The sequence below is a fragment of the Psammomys obesus genome, unplaced genomic scaffold, assembly GCF_907164565.1.
Source record: "Psammomys obesus unplaced genomic scaffold, mPsaObe1.curated_primary_1811, whole genome shotgun sequence".
NCBI classification, from domain to species: Eukaryota; Metazoa; Chordata; class Mammalia; order Rodentia; family Muridae; genus Psammomys; species Psammomys obesus.
In genome coordinates, this window is record NW_026596051.1 from 11,140,345 (window position 1) to 11,160,771 (window position 20,427).

At 46.2% G+C, this 20,427-nt stretch overlaps 1 protein-coding gene across 3 annotated transcripts in view; it reads left to right on the top strand.

The window, feature by feature from the left end:
* Positions 1-20,427, top strand: part of Tns3 (tensin 3) — a 227,164-nt gene that overhangs the window by 63,939 nt on the left and 142,798 nt on the right. For all 3 annotated transcript variants that reach the window (XM_055623850.1, XM_055623849.1, XM_055623846.1), the window contains exon 4: positions 18,886-18,924. Coding sequence is in view for 1 of the 3 variants with exons in the window: in XM_055623846.1 (XP_055479821.1) it covers positions 18,886-18,924 (39 nt within the window). In the remaining 2 variants the exon portion in view is untranslated. The remainder of the gene's footprint in view (positions 1-18,885; positions 18,925-20,427) is intronic.

Here is a 20,427-nt window from a genome sequence, read left to right on the forward strand (position 1 = left end):
AGGGTATGGGTTTTTATTACTGTGTGTGCATTACTGTGCAGCGTCTCTGGATGGAGCTTTGGGAAATGGGGAAGCTTTGGTTAGGGTTTGGACTTGGTTCTCATGTCAGACCCTATCTGTCTTTTACTGATAGGGTGACATGTATCCCATGTACCCTCCTCGTTGGTGTCCCTGAGGGTGAGAGCTGGGGATGGCCCTGAAACATTTATTAGTTGGGGTGTGATGGACTTGACTGCCATGATCATCACTCTCTTCTTTTAATGTCACAGTCTTAGGTGTTTGTCCAGCCCTGTGGTTGCTCCTTCAGTAACAAGGACATGCTCTATAAAGAGGATTGCATCACAGGAGAGAGACAGAGCGAGGAGGCTTAGAAACCCCAGTTTGGTGGGTGAGGCTGCTGTCTCCCTGAGTTAATGGACACTGTGTCCCTCAAGCTGGGCCATGAGGCTCAGTGGGCAGATGGAGAAAGAGTCCTGGCCTCTGATCTCATGGTGACCTTTGGGTTGATGGTGGTCCAGTCCATGTGCTGTGTTCTGAATGCCTGTGCCTCCAGATTCATGTCTTGAAATGTAACCCTGTATGTGATGGCATTGGGTTGGGGCAGCCTCTTCGAGGTTATTAGGTATTATTGGGTGGGGCCTTGTGAGTCGTGAGCATAGTGCCCTTATGAAAGAGACAGCAGAGAGTTTTCTATCTCTAGCATCAAGTAGAGACTGAAGGAAGGCACGACCAGGGATCAGAAAGCAGATCCACACCGAGCACTTATTGTTAATGATTCTATCTCAGAGCGCCCAGCCTTTAGAACTGTGAGCCATAAGTAAGTTCCCATCATCGAAGCCACTGAGTTTGAAGTGGTTTTTTTGTTTGTTTGTTTTTTAAGGTTGCTTGGATGGCTTGAGGTAGGTCTGAGCCTCAGTTTCCTCGTGTGTAATAGATGTACTTAAATTACACAAAACAGTGGCCACCTCTTAGACATGAACCTTAAGGAAGTCAAGCAGAATGTGTGAAATCTCTGAAGGGTCTGGGACCCACTGTTCTGCTCCCTAGGTGCTAAGCTGACTCATTTTAGTTCCCTGAGCTGTTTGGACCTCACATCTTGGTTTTTCCCTGCTATCCAGTTGACTCATTTGCATGAGAGCAAAAGGAGAAGTGCAGATGCTTTAGGAAAGCAGATGTTAGTGAATAGAAGAGTCAGCCTGTGGCTGCCATGGACACTGGCTGTTTTGCTATCTCCAATGCCCCGAGGTACATTTTAGGATCCTGAATCAGCAGAGCTTCCCCCATGGTGATTGAACTTGGGTTAGCTGAGCTGAAGCACACACCTGGGACAGGTCCTGAGCAGCCATCTGCACTCAGCATCTGCTTTAGTCCAAGAAGGACTAGTCTCCAGCATGTGGGCTTCATGATGCTCTTAGCCCATAGGCTCATCCTCAACCTTACTGTCCTGGCTCCAAGCTCTGTTCTGTCTGTGACACACTCAAGATGACCAGTCCTCTCCAGGAACCATGGCAGGGCCAGCATGTGTCTCTTCTTCCTGTTGTTCTTTAGCAGTATATGGAGGCCTGGGCTATCACAGGTGTGTATCTGTGTGAGGGCCAGATGAAGCCAGTGTGAGATCTTGCTTTGCTGTGTGCATTAAGCCCTCAGTTATGGATGTCCCTGGCATTCCTCATTGTCTCATGTCTAGACTTAATCCTGCCTCAGGCCCCAGAGCACCAGGCAGCCCCACCGTGATAGAAGCAGGGTCCCTGTGGTCCCCAGTATGGTAGGGTGACCACACCTTGGGAATTTCGGAAATAGAATAAACTTGGTGATACTTGCTCCAGCTTCAGCATGAAAGATGAGTGTCCATCCCTAACTTCCTACCCGCAAGGAGTAGAAGTTCTGGGCTTTTCACATATGGACCCTGATAATTTCCTAGAAAAAAAAAAGAGCCAATTTCACTAGCAAAAAACAACAACAACAACAAAAACAAAAACAAAAAACAAACAAACAAACCCCAAACACCCCGTACCCCCACTAATCAACCAAAACATTTTTATTAAAGCAACAACAAAAGCTTAAGCCCCAACCAAACCCCTGTGAGCTGAGCCCTTGTGCTATGTGTGTGTTACCTGGTGTGTTTGGGCTGTGTGGGGCTTGTACAGCATAATTTCTGAGGTTGTGTGTCTGAAGATGGGTTGGGCAGTTGTAGGCTTGACATGAGACACCGTAGTGTCTCACCTGACACTGGCTTGTGGCGTATGCCCAGGAAGAGTGTAAGTCAGCCAGTGCCATCCAGAGGTTACAGTCAAGAGGTGAGCCTGCAGGCATGGCTCTTGTCACATGACACTAAGGGCTTGGCTGTCTTGGAGGTGGCAGCTTCAGGACCAACTGATGCTACCTCCCTGAGAGACAGCCTGTACTACTAGCTCTGCAATTACTCAGTATTTTTCTACTTGGCTTGCCCCTACCATTTGTTCTAACGTGGAAGTAGTGGAATTTAAAGCTGGACAATTTAACAAACATATCTACTGAGCCAGGCCCATGTACAACATTGACTTCAGGGACCTACCATCATGAGGACCACTTGGGAACCTGGGTTTGCCTTATATCCTGCAGTCAGACACACTGTTGATGTTCTATTTTGTGATACTTTTCCTATCACTATGACAAAAATACCTGACATTAAACAACTTAGAGGAGAAAGGATTTATTTTGGTGATTTTAGAGGTTCAGCCTACTATTCTTGGCTTTATTGACTGTGGCCTCTGTGAGACAAATCATGATGGTGGGAAAATATGAAGGAGGTGCTGTTTACCACGTACTGGATGGGAAACCTCCATTGCCCCATAAGGGACTGGGAACCAGGGATGAGCTTCAGAAGGCTCTGGTTCCGTGCTTCCTCCTGCTTTTCTTCATCCTCTAAAGCAGTGGTTAGCCACCTTCCTAAGGCTGCCACTCCTCAATACAGTTCCTCATGTTGTGGTGACCTCCAACCATAAAATTATTTTTGCTGCTACTTCATTATTGTAAATGTTGCTACTGTTATGAATCATACTGTAAATATCTAATATGAGGATGATGGATGATCCCTGTGAAAGGGTCATTCGACCCCCAAGGGGGTTGGAACCCATGGGTTAAGAACTGTTGCTCTGGAGTTTCCACTACCTCTCCAAATTCAACTCAGAAAGCAAACGTGACGTGTGAGACATTGCATATTTAAACCTAGACTTACATTCTATAAGTTTGGACAAATGTAAAATACGGTATACGTGTCCTATAGAGTATTTACCCTGCCTTCAGAATCTCAATTATTTTCTTCCTCCCAGCTTCTGAAGACCACCAGTCTTTTTGTTGACTTCCATAGTGTTGGCTTTTCCAGAATGTCACACAAGTAGAACCCTACAGCAGGAAAACTGCTCAGATTGGTTTCTTCCTCCCACAGTTCACATTTTACATCTTTTCATGGTTGTGGAGTTCAGTTTTTTTGAGCATCAGTGGCGCCTCTACTGTCTGGATGACTGTAGTTTATTTATCCATTCATATCTTGCTTGCTCCAAATTATCATTGGTGTGGGAAAAGCCGTAAACAGCTTTAAATTTTGCCCTCTGGGAGACACTTTTGTCTTTCCTTGTGATCCCTTTACAGGGCGGCTATCCTTACTGGCTTGCTTTGGCCAATTTTGGTGAGTAAATTCATTGAAGTGTTGAGAGCTAGGGGCTTTTGTTGTGTCAAATAAAATGTATTGGGCTAATTATGTTTATTATTTGCCCTATAATTAATATGGCAGTATTACCTAACCCACTGTCACAATGAAATAAAACACAGATACCTGTTTGATTTGAGTTTTGCCTTATTTCACCTTGGGCGTGGCAGATATTACCTCCCAAGCTACCTCCCATTATCTGCCAGCCTCTATCCTATTCCATCTGCCTTAAATTCTTATCTGTGCCATCCATAATCTTATAAATACTTTCTTACATTTTTTCATTCTGATGTTTCTCTCCCAGCCCACATGGTTCTTTCCATGTTAACCCATCCTGGTGTTTCCATCCTTCCTCCTCTTCCTCTCTGTCTTCTTCCGGTGATTCTCTTGATTCTCCTGTGCCCTAAGCCAGGGAACCTTAGCCACGCCTACATCTTTCCTCTGCCCTGCCCAGGTACGGGCCTTTTAATCAACCAATCAGTGATAATGGGGAGCATTCCTTCTCATCACATGATTATAGGAGATAGTTCAGCATTATTAACAATGCCCCTGGCAGAACAGTAACTAGATCGATAGGCACTGAAATCAGCATTTGAATGCATAGCACCAGATCAAACCCCCACAGGCTTTCTTCCTGACTGGGAGGGCTCTTCTTAGGTTTAGGATATGGTGATGACCTGCCTACTAGGGAATCCTTTCTGGGCTCTGAGCTCACCTGGGAGTCAGCATCCAAGTGTAAACTCTTAATAAGGAACCAACACTTGCCCTGTGTGTAGAAATTCATGTTTTTATACTCCATCTAATCTGAGCCCTAAACAAGGCCATTGACTGTGGAATTTTGGAGCTTTGTTGAATGGTGCCAGGGACTTCACTAGCTTATGGAAGAGAAACCAGCACTGTTTTGTTGTTTTGTTTTATTTGTTTCTTTAGTGACAGGGTCCTCCTTTTTAGCTCAGGCTGGAATGAAACTCATTATGTAGCCCAGCCTGGCCTCAAATTTATTCCAGTTCCCCTATTTCAACTTCCTAAGTGCTAGAATTACAGATGTGAGTCACTGCACTGGCTAACCAAGGGCTTTGAAGCTGGCTATGCTGTGTGGCCAGATTGGCAGGAAGGACCATATTGTCTTGTGTAGTTAGCAGTGTAAATGTCACTTTGTGGTGACATGTTTGCTCTTCAGCAAGGTTCTATGTTTGAGCTATGTTTGTAGAGGATTACTTTCCTTACCCTAACAATAGGCTAAAAGGGAATTATTATAGGTGTGCACCTTGTAATGATGCTTCAGTCAACAGTGGGCTGCACATCTGATGGTGGTCCACGAGCTTGCGTCATCCGCTGATAGTGTAGTGGTCCGGGTTGTGCAAGGGCACTATGTGGTATTTACACAGCGACGGTCCTGCGTCACCACAAGCTTCTCAGAGTGAGTCCTCAGTGTGAAGCGGTGCAGGCCTATGTAATACTCTTTTGAGATACTGCATTTGTTTTAAATGAACACCAGGATTTTAGAAACGACCCGTTTGAGTCTTCAAAAGTCAGTCCGTATCTGTGGTAACAAATAGAATAGACCTAGATACATCTCTGGAGTGAATCTGGACCACTTTGTCCTTTCATTTCATTGTTTGGTTGTAATCTGTTATTAGCTATGGTTGCTTGAATGCAGGAAGCCGGAAGTCTGACATGGGGTTAACTTGAGTCCCTTGTGTCCTCCTTCACAGAGTTTGGGTCAGACCTGTGTACCTTGAGAACTCTTAGAACCTTTGAAGTAAGAGGCCGCTTTCCTTGATGGGGCCTTGAGATCATGGGCAGCTGTCAGTGAGGTCGGTTTGCTTTGAGTTAGAATTGGTGAGATTCCCTGGGAAACCTGCTTCTGTGTTCCATCCCTGTGTTTCTCAACAGTGTCCAGCCTGAGGAAGAAGGTCTGCTGACCCTTACAGGTTGACTAATTCAAACAACTGTGTCTCTTAGTTGAGGTCTGTGTGGTAGTGACTGGGGAAGTGGGGAAGGCCAGTTTAGATGACACCTGACCTCCTTCAGATAGGTTGTTACCAATGAGGAAAGGCACTGGGGATATCAAAACAGATGCCATTTTTTGTGATGAGAATAACGCCCACATGGCCACTTGCCCTGGGATCCCACCAAACAGGATGGGACATTGGGTCTTGGAGGTCTTGGGTTAGCATAGGGGGATAGAACTCAAGGTCAGCTATTTGTGAGCACTTGTCCCTCAAACACAGATACTTGGTGAATATTTTTTCTGCCTTCTGATTATATCTTTTCAGTACCTGAATTTCTTCTGGCCTGGCCTTTTTTTGTTGTTGTTGTTGAGAACAGAACTGTAAAATGGAATTCCCATGTGTTGCTATCTGAAGCAGTCTCAAAAAATTTAAGACCTATATTAAAAAAAAAAACCTGGGCCTGATTTATAATACTACCTTGTGTTGGTGAGGTCGGCAACAACACCTTCCCTAGGGGGCTTGTGGAAAAGGACTTCAGCCACCTTGCTAGCCCAAGGCTGTGGGCTTCTGCAGAAGCTCTCTCTTGTCCCTCTAGAGAAAAGGGCAGCGTGCTTTCTCAGTTCTTACCTCATTTAGAGGGCTTAGTCAGTGAGTGTTTTTGGTGACTGGAATCAAAGACCCTGGTTAGTGAGACTTGGGCTGTGGCACCTCAGGCTTGTCAGGCTGGCTGTGGGACTGCCCACTTGGTCTGCTGCCCTTCTCCCTGACCCACAGGATCCTGTGCTGTTGTTTGATGGCCCAGCCCTAGTTTGTTTCCAGTAAGGCTTTAGTGATCCTGGTCCGTTGGTTGCAGCCAGGGTGACTGCCTGGATTTAGGCTCCTCACCTGTGCATGGGCTAGAGTTTTTTTGTTTTTTTTTCTTATTTTATTTATTTTTTGCAAGTTCTTGAAGAGTAGGCCTCTGCCAACTTCTTTCAGAGGGGTGTGTGTGTGTGTCTGTCCCCACCACATGTGTGAATGTCTCTATTCTTCCAGGGACCAGCCAGCATCCTAGTTTTCCAGGCCAACCCTGCTTATTGGTGATACTGCTGTGTGGTCCGTCCCTGGTATCTGCCTTTTCTCTGCAGGCATGATTAGGCTTGCATAGTGAAGCTTTGCCGCTTTTGGGTGCAGAGGGCTGATGGGTGACATTGGCTGGCTTCCATAATAGAAATATGCCTCCTGTATCATCAGCTAGCTACCTGTGCTCATTATCAGTTTGGAAAATTCTAGCAATCACATCTAGCTCTTCTTCCCCTCTCTCCAGCTTTCTGGCCTTAGGAACAGTGTCTCCTGCCATATGCCTCTCCCAGTGTCTTCCTGCTGACACTGGCTTTCCTATGTGGGTGTGCCTGTCTTTCTGGAAGATTCTCATCTTAGCAAACATGTCATTCAACAGTTTTTTTCCCCCTGACACTCTTCTTGCTCTCTTTCACCTCTTTTTGGGGGCTACTGTTTAATTTTGGAATTTGACCTACCAAGAATGTCTCCCTTGTTCCTGCTTTCTCCATGCTTATGGATGTCCCCCTTACTCTTAGGGCCATGGCATCTCGTAGGTCAGAGACAACTCTTGTTCCTTCTCTTCCCAGATTCCACTTATCCTCATTACAAGTGAGCAGTCCACTTGTGGTGACTTATCTATCCTCACTTTCCTTCACCTCCAGTTTGTGTAGAGGGCTTCCCAGGCCAGACACAGGACGAGGAACACACAGTCAGGAAGCGACCAGGATACTGTTTGTACACATTTGAGATACTGTAGAATTATCAGTGTGCTCCCCAAGGAAGCACACCTCAGAGACATCCTAACAGCCTTGAGAATATACCCCTGGTCCAGTCAGGGGCCTTTGCTCCATCCCTGAGTAGAGGCTCTTACTAGTATTGTCTTCCAGAGCCTAATGTTTAGGCTGTGAGAGGTGTTTTGAGCACCTTCTCCTACCCTAAGAGAACTTCTCTGTCCTTCCTTGGCAGGACAGCCAGACTCTATAGCTTGTCCTTAGAGTCTCTCTGTGTGTGTGTGTGTGTGTGCCCATCCCCATAAGAATTCCAAATGCTTTGCTTTGCCTCCTGTACCCCCTTCCTGTAACACTATCCTGTGCTGTTGACATGTGTGCCTGTGGGCTGCCAGCTTGTTGGCCATGACTGTGTGTGCTTAGGGCCACTTTCCGGTGGTCGCTAGGGTGACCTTCCCTGAGATGGGCCGTATTCCATATAGAGGTTTTTGGTCCAGCTGCTGCTATATTCTTCTCCAATCACTTCTAGTGAGATTTTCTAAAAGACCCCCCCCCCACACACACACACACTACCACCACTTCTCTTTTTAGCAGCAGGGTCCAAATGAGTACACACACCAGTCCTCAAACCTTTAACTTGCGAAATCAAGCTTCTGTTTACAACCCAAGGCTCTGCTGCTTCTGTAAAACGTAGCTATTAAATTTAGGCCGGGATTCAGGAAGTGGCCACCCCCCTTGTTCCTTTGAGCACAAAAATAGCCCCTGAGCTTCCTTCTCTCTACCTCTCAGGGGCAGTTGACAGAACTCATTTTTCTGTGTTTCCAGGTTCACCTGTGATCCCCCAAGACTTTCTGAACCAGTGGGTGGGTGGAGCAGGCCAGGATACAGAGGATCCCAGTTTTTAGCCCTCCCATTACTCTATAAACACCCCCTTGCTTACCGGATCCTAGGAGCAATAAATAACTTGCTGGGTTGTAAGGAGGGCTGGGAGAGCTGAATGAATGGAATGCAGAATGTAGGGCAAATTCTGAAATTCCAGTCTTACTGTAGATTTCCTTCTTTTGCATTTAAAAAGCATTGGGGGATAGTTCCATCCTCTGGAGGCCTTGTGCTCTTGGCCTGCCCTTGAAGGTGTTTCTATGAGTGGCATCAGGAGAAGAGATGTGACGGGCATGCTGTTTATCATTGATCTTGCAGTGCTGAGCTTAGACCCAGCGTCTGGCACTGTGGTCCATCTCCAGCCCCATTGTGGGTGCCTTCAACTGGGAACAGCCGGGACTGGAGTACTGATCAGGTGGGACAGAGGTGGGGCTTGTGGGTAATCCTTATGGTGTGATGTCCTGGATACAAAGTGATGACATTGACAAGGTTGTGTGAACACTGGTGGATGGTTAGTGTTAGAGGGTAGGTTGATGGCAGATGGTGTGAACTTGTTTATGTGTATGTGGAATAAAGATTTAACTAATTTGGTATAAAAAATATGGTTAATTTTACTTTAATTTTTATAAGACATTTTAGTTTTCATTATGTGTACTTGTGTATGTGAATGCAGGTGCCAAGAGGCCAGGGGAGGGGCTTGGATCCTGTGGAGCTAAAGTAAGAGGCAGTAGCTGGACCTTGGGTGCTGGAACTGAACTGTAATCCTCTCTAAGAGCAGTATGTGCTCTTAACCATTGTGCTGTTGTTACTTATTATTGTTTGTTTATTTTATATTGCCTTGATCTTGGACACTTTGCAGAAAAAAATTGTCTTGAAAGAAAATTTCCTTTAGTCTCTAGCCTTTTTTTTTTTTTTTCCTTTTTGTTTTTTGAGACATAGTTTCTCTGTGTAGCCTTGGCTGTGCTGGAACTAGCTCTGTAGACCAGGCTGGATTCTAACTCACAGAGATCTGCCTGCCTCTGCTTCCTTAGTGTTAGGATTACATACGTGCACCACCAAGCACACCTTAGTATCCTGCTTTAAACTAAATTCCTGAAGAGACTACAAGTTCTTTCTAATAGTTGAAATACAGTACCTTGAAATACGGTATTTGATTAATCATTGTGAATGCTGAGTGTGTGGACAAATGAGTTAATTAATGGCAGGAGGTTGAGACCACTCAAGAAGAGTTGGAGGTGTAATAGGAAGATTCCTGTCAGTATCTTAAGATGCTGGCCTCAAGGAATGCCCTTCATGGTGGAAAGCCTTGTATTTGTGAGAGCTTGGTCCTTTTGGTGGTGTTGGACACGTTTTCCATACCATTAGCAACTGGTCGTTGGCCATCAACTACTTGACCAGATGAGCCTGCGTGATGGTTTCAAATGGAAATCTCAGATTCTCCATGGCTATGGCAGAAGCAGGAGGGGACATTAGCTCATGTGACCTGCAGCTTGATTGGGCCTCAGATCTTTACTTATGGGAGGCCCCTTTTCTGGTGGTCAGTCTGGTGAGCGTGAAGCCAGTATGGGGGGAAATACGCAAACGTTCCTTGTGGAGGCTGCAAAGGCTCCTCACTCTCAAGCCTTCGGAAACAGCGATTCTTCCTTTGAGCTTTCCTTTGTGAGGAGAAAGTGTGTCCGGGATCAGGATATTTGTATGTGAATCTCCTGTATACAGTGTACTTTGTCCTGGGATTGGGGTAGCCTGTTTGTGTCTCTCTCTTCATGGCTCCTGAACATAGCAGTTGCAATGGCAGTTGTACCTGGCTGAGGGGTTACAGCTGCACTTTTAGGAGACCGGAAGGAGCACACCCAGAGCCCTAGCTCTCTGCCAGCAGGATGCTTTCTCTGTCTTGGAGTAGGAAGGGTAGACTTAACAAATTGTTTTATTTATAGTTGTGGAAAGAAATGAGAGGTTTGTGAGTATGCCTGCCACTGGACAAAGGGAGGCATATTGTGGGGGAGGGGCAAGGTGGGTGCAAGGCCAGTCAGAAGGTTCCGGACACGGTCATGGCGTTTTCCAGGGGTTTATAGGAGCCTGTGTGGTGTAGTGTGTGCTCTTTTGTAGGCCTGTCTGTCCTGAACTTTGGCTTCCTTTCAGCATGGCAGCTGGTTGCATCCACGGATAGGCTTGTGGGTAGAGACAACAGTTGCAGCCCCTTGAGGCCGAGATTCCAAAGTTCTACCATATGTAGATGGTCATGTTTGCATGCACCTATGTTCCTAGCAATTAGGAGGTTGAGGCAGGAGGATTGCTGTAATTTTGAGCCGAGCTTGGGTTTCAGAGTGAGTCTAACCCTCATACTTCCCTAAGACAAGAAGGAAGACCAAGAGGAGGAAAAAGAGGAGGAGGAAGAAGAGGTTTTTAAACTACATTATTTCATTGGTCATGACAGGCCACAGGGCCAACCAGAAATGGATTAGATTCAAGGGAAACGGATAGATGCTGCCGCTTAAAAAAAAAAAAAAAAAAAAAAAGATTTATTCATGTTTACTTTGTGTGTGTACTTGCCTGCAAGTGTGTATATTGGGTATGTGCAGTACCTGAGGAAGCCAGATGAGGGTGTCAAATCCCCTGAAACTGGAGTTACAGGTGGTTTTGAGGCTTTATGTGGGTTCTGGGAACTGAACCCCGATCCTCTCCAAAAGCAACCAGTGCTCTAACGGCTGAGTCATCTCTTCATTTTCGCTGATGAGGGGTTGACTGACTTTGCAAAGACCCCGTGTGATGCCATTATCTCTGGGATACAGACTTACACAAGTGAGGGCACTATGAAAATAGTACAGAGTTCTTTGTCACAAAGCTAATTTGCCCTCTCCCCCCAATTAAGTACTTAGTTAAGTACTTAGTTTGTTACTTAATTGCTAACTAAGTAAGTGGTTCAGCCTAGCCTTGACTTGACAAGAGTTCTGTCGCTGCCTCCCAAGCACTGGGAGTAAAGCTGTGAAGGTTTTTCTAACTAGCTAAGAGTTAAACATGAGTTAGTAATGCCAGTGTTCCTTATTTTTAACTCTGATTGCTAGTGACACATTGCTGGGCACATGAGGAAGGCTCTGGGGAAATATGGCCGTGTGTCTCAGACCTGGATTTTGCTACAGAAATGGGTCTACATGTTTTGAAGCAATCACAACTTGTTCTTAGGCATTTTAAGTGAGGAGAATGGCTATAAAGGAATTAATCTTCTGATGCAGCTGGATTCATTAGCTTTTTCTTCTGGTTCTTTAGAAAGCATTTTATCCACTGCCATGAAATCTTTTGTTTTTCCGTTTAGGAGACAAAGGAATCTGGTAAGTGTTGGCTCAAGAGTTTATAGGCATGGGCCCTGGTGTTGCCTAATGATGGGAATCTAGGATGGACCTGTGGGCCTGGGTGCCTGAGTGCCAGCATGTAGGCCTTGTTTTCCCATCCTGCCGTGGAATTTCAGACAGATCTGACCCAGATCCTGTCCTGGGGTTCTCATTGGATCTTGGGTTCAGGGTGTCCTGGGAGAGGACACCCTTCACGCGCTTTGAGAATTCTCGGAATCTCCTTCCAACAATAGACTCACATTTGATTTCTGATCTGGGGCCCATTTTGGGAGTGTAGAGGATGCAGAACAGTGCTGTGGTTCATTGCTGTTGCGTTCTCCTACAAGCCCTTTGTGTTTGCCTGATGTGTAAGAAGACCCAAGCTGCCCTACCTCAGCCCCTTCTCCTAAAACTCAAAAAACACAGAGGCGGAGAGAGAAGAACAGGGAGGCCTTAAGAGCTGAGGCAGGCTCAGGCCAGCTGAACTCAGAGCTGAGAGAATGCCCGGGTGAACTTGCTGATAACTGTGCCAGAGGCATAATCTTCTCTACCCCTGTTACCTTTAAGGGAACCAGAAAACGCCAGTTCCAGTAATTTCACCACCTTTTCTTCTGTGGTGGTGCCTTGTCTATGGCAGGCAGCCTGGGGTTTAATTGCGTCTGCCCTGCTGGCTTGTTTCTCATGGGGATTAGAGCAAGCTAAATTGGGCTTTGGCACTTAGTGGATGACAGGGCTTCCTGAGGAATGTGAGCCTAATTAGGGATTCCAGGGTCATGCCTAGCAAAGAGGTCCCAGGAGCAAAGGTAGAGAGGGCTCTCATCCCTGGAAAGGTTAATAAAGTCTCTGCTGCCTGCATTTCATGCCCTTTCCCCCAAGGATCCCTTGTTCTTGCAAGCTCTTTGGGGAGCCTGACCTTGACACCCACTGGTCCTGGCCTCAGGTCCTGGAGCTGTTCCAGAAGCAGCCTTGAATGAGGAGACTTGTTGCTGCTTGGGGGCTCAGCCCTGACTGGTGTTCGAGAATGCTTTGGTTCTCTGAGACCTTTGCTAACCATCAGTCTGAACCATGTTCCCTCAAGTTCACATGCTGGCGTCTGACTCTGGATGCTAGGACATGGCTGTGTTCAAATAAAGGCAACTAGAGTGGATTCTAATCCCTGTAACCTTTGTCCTCCTATGAAGAGTCTAAACTACAGGTTGGGAGGTGCATGACCATGTGTGGGCTTGAGGAGAGGACAACTTCACAAGCCAAGGAGAAGGAAACAGTCCTAACCACACCTCGTTCTGAGTGTGCAGTTGGCCTCCTGAGATGTAATAAAACCTCTGTTTAATCCTTCAGTCTATGGCGCTTCACTGTGGCCCCAGCAGTCTATCTAAGTGACAGTGTCAGGGGATGATGGACTTTTTTCTTGATTTGCCTTCTTCATTTGTAGTGAGTGATAATCTTCCTTATCACTCTTCGAAAAACTCACCTTTTCTTAAGCCAACACAATGGCCCTGGTCATTGGTCAGCAATATTTACCAAAAGCTGTTAAAAACTGCAAAGTGATATAAAAAATACTTCTTGGAAAAATTCTCTGCCTTGATGCTGCTCTCAGCAGAGATGAGAGGTGACGTGACCCCCCATACCACTGTGGGTCTCAGTGGCCTGCCACTGGCATTTCTCTTAGTTTCTCCCAAGCCCAGGAGGCCAAGATATCTCTTGTCCACTCTCTTGATTTGGTAGGAAATTGTCGCTTTTCTGGCATGGTGTCAAAGCTGAAGTAAATGTTGCCTCTAGTTTTATGTAGCTTATCCTGAGTCTGATTATTCTGATCAAAGGAATTTCACGTAACTTGAGTATCACTGTGGCTCTTCATTCATGCAGTAAGTTGATTTTCCTCCCATCCACGTACAGAGGTGGCTGGTGGCTCACCTTCCTTCTCTACTTCTTTGTCTTGTCCCTGAAAGGTTGTGGGTGAATTTATTAGAAGTTATGTGTATTTGTTTATTGATGCATTTGTTTTGGTGCTAGAGGGCAAACTTGGGGCTTGGTGCATTGTTAGCTCTGACAAACTGCTCCCCCAGCCCCTGTGTGCCTTTGAATGACTGATGTTGCTGGCTTGATTCTCCTTTCCAGATATCAGTGCATGCATATCTGATGCCTGCTTGAGAGAGTCCTCCTATGGGCAGACTTATCTGGAGAACATTCAAGAAAAGAGGCCAGTAGAGTGAGCAAGCACCCAGGCTTCCACTGTAGTTGTAGAAACAGGCTGGAAACCTGAGGGCACGTCTATCCATTCTTCTTCCAGGCTTCTGTGACGTTGTAGGAAGCTTGTTCATGGGACCCAATGGTATTGAAATTTTTGATAATTCACAAAAGGTTGAATGCAAACTTAACCTTTATTCCATGTAGTAGCACGTAGTGGTTACAACCATGTGTCTCTTAGAGAAATTTTGGTAGAAAAATAATCGCTCTTGACAGGGCTTGGCCAAAATGAGGTTTAATTGAACACAACAACAAGGGTTGAGTTTGTGGTTTAATTGTGTAAATGAGAAAGAAGACAGTCTACAAACCATGGATTTGGGTTGTCTTTTCTTTCTCTGGGGACTTTGATATCCTGAATGGTATTCACAGCGGAACTGGTCCTCTTCTCACACCAGAGGCTCCCAATGGCCATGGTGAGGGGGCAGAGGCAGCTGGCTGTGGCTGAAGCTTTCCTTTTCAAAGTAGACTCATTTGTTGGTCAGAGATCTGCCTTTGCCCCTGGTTCAGTATGACAGGACTGTGGGCACACTGATAGAAGCACATATTGACACACTCACAGACAGACATGCATGCATTCTGACACATAGAAGACACACCCACACACTCACATATTCACACAAGGCAGGCATGTGTACACACATACACACACGTACATATCCACAGCCACACACTCAGTCGCAGGACCGTTAGACTTCTAGCCACACACAGATTGCCATACCAACTCAAAGAAAAAAAAGTCCAAATTTGGGGATCACACATTCTAGGCAAGCTCTGTACCACAGAGCCCACCCCCACCTTCCTCCCAGTCCCTGCATTTAAAATACACACACACTGAACTGCCATGGGCTACATCTGTGCAGGGGTTCTAGGTTATCAGTGTCCAAGTGGGTTCCATAGTAATGGGAACAGGGACTGTCTTTGACATGAACTGATTGGCCTGCTCTTTGATCACCTCCCCCTGAGAGGGGAGCAGCCTTACCAGTCCACAGAGGAAGACAATGCAGCCACTCCTGATGAGACCTAATAAGACTAGGGTCAGAAGGAAGGAAAAGAAGACCTCCCCTACCAGTGGACTTGGGGAGGGTCATTCGTGCAGAGGAGGGAGAAAAGAAGGGGTTGGGAGGGGAGGAGGAAGGGAGCTACTGGGGGATACAAAGTGAATAAAGTGTAATTAATAAAAAATTAAAAAATATTATAAAATATCTCCCTCTAGAAACTAGCTATTCTAACTGTATAGAAGTCCACTGAGATGTATAGACTTTGGATCTGGTTAATTTTGCTATGTGATGTTTTTATTTGCAAGTTCTTTATAATAAAAATTTAAATAAAGTGCAAAAAAATACACACATTGCCATTCACTCACAATTTACTCACTCACTCCTGAGACACAGTCATACTGTATAGAAGGTCTTTTGCCTCTTCTGCTTCCGCCTCGATGACCTGCTGGCTTGGAGACAAGGTTATCAGCATCAGCAGGCTCCAGGCACCCACATAGCCAGGTGTGGGTTGGGCAAAGCCTTGTTTGTTTGTGGTTGCCCTTGGTAACCACAGATTAGGCTACAGACAAAGCCAAGGGAAGGCTATAAAATGTCTCTCAGGAAGGTCTCTCTTGAGGGGCCCTGGTCAGGTCAGGAGAAGGACATGAGTCCCAAGATCTATTGCTCATAGCTCAGGGCTTATAGCCCTCTCCTGGGCCAGCCTTGCCCCTTTGCTGCCGCCTTTTGTCCCCCTGACCCCAATGGGTGCATCTGTCAAGAAGAGGGAAGGCAACTGGGACCCAGTTGGTCTTCTGTCTTACAAGGTTCAACCTCTGGCAGTCCTTCTTGATTCAACTTCCCATGCACAGGGAAGGATGTGCTGGCCTTCTCTGTTGGTAGGGTTCAGGACAAAGACCCGCAGACAGTTTTGCCTTGTAGGACATGTTTATGGAGCTGACTTGAGCCTGCACATTCATGGGCTCATGAGGGCGTGTCCTGATTCTTGGCTTTGAGCCTGCAGTCCTCCAGTCTCCACCCTTCTGCATCTTGCTGAGCCTTCATGGTGCTATGCTCTAGATGGTATGTGCACACCATGGAACCATACACAGAAGAAGCTGCCTCAGCTCAGAGCAACAGCCGTAGGACCATACCAAAGCACGGAGTGGCACTGGGAGGGCCCTTGTCCCAGTGCCCCGAATTGGTGTTTGCTACTCAGTTTTCAGTCCACCTTGTGGCCTTGGATGGATATCTTGAGACTGGAAATGTCCCAGAGCCACAGTGTTTCCCTCAGTTACTTGCAAAGGGTTCGAAGACCAGAGTGTTAGATCAGAGTTGCACCTGAAGATGAGGAATGAGCAGATAAGATGAGGTGCCATCCCAATCTGGATTCCAGATTGACAATGAGTGACCCTCCTATCGGCTGGACAGCTGCCTGCCCTTGCTATGTCTCTTGGCTCTTCATCCTCAAGAGATGAGGTTGGAAGGTAGACGGGTGGGTCTGCAGGTCACAGGGCCAAGAACAGTAGTAACAATGAGCCCCAGAGCTTTGTGGGCTCCAGTGAGTAGAAAGAAGTGTGAAGAAGCTGTGTCCAGCTTTCTAGACAGGTGGAACCCACAGGCCCACAAACACCGCCACAGGGTCTAATCACAGTACTTTGAGGTGCCCACAGTTCTTAGTGCCAAGTTGCCTGGCAGGAACCAAGAACGCAAGCAACCTGAGAGAGGCAGCATGTTCTAGCTGCAGTCAGTTGCCATCCTCGTTCTAAACGAGAAGTAAACTAGAAATACTGGTTACATCCAGGTGTCTCTTGTCCTGATACCCAGTCATAGCTACATTGGAAGGACATATCTTTATGTGTTTTTTTGATTGTAGATGGTCTGTCCAGGACTTGAGTAGCCTCTGATCACAGAGCTTATGTCTCTTTTGCAGGCCTTAGGGCTGCATCCTACACAACACCTGCTTATAGGAGGATGTGGGATACAGAGGACCTTCCCCCTCTGATTTTTAGATAAGATCTCACTATGTATCCTTGCCTGGTCTGAACTCTGTGGACCAGGCTGTCTTCAGACTGACAGATTCGCCTGCCCCTAGCTCGAGTTCTTGGATTAAAGTCATGTGCCTCTGCCCAGCTGTTACCTGCTGTTTTTAATTTTGAGTTTCTGTTTGGTATGGCATAGGAATTCCTCCCACACATGCTTCTACTCAATTACTTGAAAATATGGATAAACTTTATATTTAGGATAGTTTTGAATTTATAGAAAATTAGGCATTTGTTTGGTATATTTAAAATCCATATAATGCATAATACTTGATAAGTCAGCATTGATACATTATTAACCAAAGTCCATAATCCTATACTTTACATAGGGGGTTCATTGGGGTGTTGTTCATCCTGTGAGTTTGGACTCTGGTTAGTGATATGTTCCTACCCATCATGACAGTATCAGTTAGAACAGTTCAACTGTTTCAACATTGTTTTTCCTCTTACTCATCTCTTCCCCCAGCCCCTGATAACCACTAATATTTTACTCTTTCTATAACTTTATATTTTCTAGACTGCATAGTTGGACTCATGAGCAGGTAGCATCTTCAGGCTGGTTGCTTCAACTTAGTGATTTACATTCAGTGTGCCTCTGTGTCTTTTTGTGTCCTGGTAGGCCATTTCTGCTTCCTGATTGATGTGTTGTGGAATACAGGTGACATCCTAAAGGCAGAGACCGATTCCTCATTCATTCCTTAAGCGTGACTATATCACAAGTCACCAGGATGCCTGTGTAACCCTGTGGAGGCTTGCTGGAATGAAGTGAATCATGACTTTCTATTAACCATGCGTTTCCCTTGTGCAATGCCATCACCAGCCCTTAAGGTGCCAGCACCAGCTTCCTGTGTGTCCAAAGCCATGGGCATCACTTTACGGTTATTCATGGGCCTCTTTCCCCACTCACCCATCAAAATCCAGTGTGTGCATGGGGAACTGAGGACACACAGATTCAAAATACTGTTTCTGCCTGCCAGTTGCTGTATGAGTGCAGAAGCAATGAGGATGTCGTTAGAGAGAAGGGTGACTGCAAAGACAGAGGACCCCTGTCTCTGCCAAGACTATGCGTCAGGATCCTGGGTCAAATAATGGTGTGTCACATAGAGATGAATGGCCGTGTGTCACATAGTTCTTGAGAAACTTACTAGATAAGATAAGCAAGAGGCATATAATTAGTGTCCATAGCAGGGACCAAGGTCTGCCTACTGCTCCAAACTGGAAACTACAGTGACTGGTCATACCCCCTGAATGTCTCCTTCCTTTCCAGTTTCAGAAAACCCTTTGAGAACAGAAGTGAGCCAGAGTCTGAAGGAGAAAGCTGGGGAGTGCTGCAGGTCATGGGAGCAAGGTCCTCAGCAGCCTCCCAGACAAACAAGCAAGTGCAACGTCTTGACTCACAGAGGGACTTCTAACTCAGGACACAGCAATCTCTGTGTTAGCAATTTTTTTGTAGCCTTCACAGCTGCTCTCTTAGCATGGGGTTTCACTGATGCTTCACTACTTTTCCCTAAATGCTTAATGAGCTGATGTGGGAAGTTTGTTCCACTCTCTTATGTGCTGACGGGAATAAGTACATTTATACTAGTTTTCAGTTCCACATGCAGAGATAGTTCTAGAGAAAAGCAGCCTGTTTTTCAGAGAAGACACATCCCTGAAGGTGTATGTGTAGACTGTGGGCAGTTTAAAACCACCCTGGGCTCTACTTCTCATGTTCCTTTGTGAGGAAGGACTCTTTGGGCATACACTGGTTGCTTGAAACTCAAGGTGAACTTGTGTTTTTATGAGTGACGTGCGGATTTATTTAATTTGGATGGGTATCTCTCTCTCTCTCTTTTCTTTTTTTCTGAAATTCCCAAAAAGGACCCGAATTTCCTCCGAGTTACAGGACGTGGAATGTATTGACTCCAGTTCTTGTTACACAGCCCGAGCTGTGTAACAGGAATGGCTTTTGCTGCTGTGTTTGCTGCCTGAGAACTTCTTGCTCATGTTTCTTTTCCCTTTTAAGGTGGTGATTCCCTGCTCTGTGCAAGTCCGCCTGGACCAGGTAAGACCTTCGAATTCCTCTTGGACTTGGTCTGATCAGCTACAGTGATCTCTTAGAACAGGCTATGCCCTCCTTGGGGACCTTTCTCACCTACAGGGTAGAAGTGCATTCTCATTTGTTTTCCTTAAGATAGAAAATCCTGTCTGACTGTGGCCACGCCTTTAGTCCCAGCACTCAGGAGGCAGAGCAGGCAGAGTTATAGGCCAACCTGCTCTACAAAGCGAGTTCCAGGATAGCCAGGGCTACACAGAGAATTCCTGTCTTGAGAAGCAAACAAACAAACAAACAAAAAAAAAACAAACAAAAACAAAACAAAAGATAGACAATCCCTGTGCTCTTCTGTAGTAGCAACCTTTAGGATCAGTAACATTTACTTTTAGGGCTTGGATTCCTGACCTAAGGTACCTGAGTCAGTACCAGTGTCCCAGGGTAGCTTTGCAAATGATCCAGCAACGCCAACATTCACCTCTGACATACGCCATGCTTTTATCTCACTGAAAGTACACACAGCAACACTTTCTCTTTGACTTGTCATTAGGTGAATGTAAAGTTTCCCTTTGCTCCTTGAAGGGTTCTGCTTTGAATGTCATGGCAACCTGTCTTCTTGGTTTTCACCCATTGTTTTTAGTGACTCCTTATCTTGTAGGAGGCCTGTGGACTGGGAAGTAGGAAGCAGGCATCCCTTCTTTCTACCTGTCAGGAGTGGTTCTGAGGAGGCCCCTGTGATGCTGCCTAGCTAGGAGAGTACACGCTGTCCCAGCCTCGGTTGCGATGGAGTTAGTGAACCTGCTGCATCTGCCAAGGGACTTTACATGTGTGTTGTTTGACTTTTCCACACTGGGTGGGGTCATGTGGCCACCTTGCTTTTCCCATATGTAGCATCTGAAGGCTCATTTGGGGCCTTCATGTCTTTGTGGATGGAGCTTAGAGGTAGATCCGAGGTTGGCTTTGTCTGGTAGGGCCGTAGAATGTTCGTAGAGGGCTGAGCTGAGAGGTAGCCCACTAGCTTTGTTCTCCTGAAGAAGCTAAGCTCAGATCCTGGCCAAACCAAGAGCCTCAGTTTCCTTCTGTTTCCAGCGAGGCCGGTGGTGGTCTGTGACTTAGCTGGAAGGCAAAGAAAAGAAAAGAAAAGAGGGTTGGGTTTGCACATAATTGGTGCCTCATTCACAAGGTGATTGCTGTGATTGTGCTCTCAAAAGTCTTCTTCCTCTGGGAGTGTAAGCTATGTATGCATCTGAGGTCGCAGGAGGGATTTTTACCAACTGTAGAGACCATGCTAGAGCACCAAGGGCTGAGTACCATAGACGCACACCCAGACTGCCTGTAATGGTTTCAGGGCTGCCTCGGGGCACCGTCATCCCCTCCCCTCCACTCCTTTGTGAACTGCGTACATAGTCAGGGTCTTGAGGCACATCTACATGTGTACTGTGCACGTATTGTTATAAGTGGATGGGCACGTAGATGTATGTATTATGCTGCCTGTAATTAGTATGTTTGTAGGAA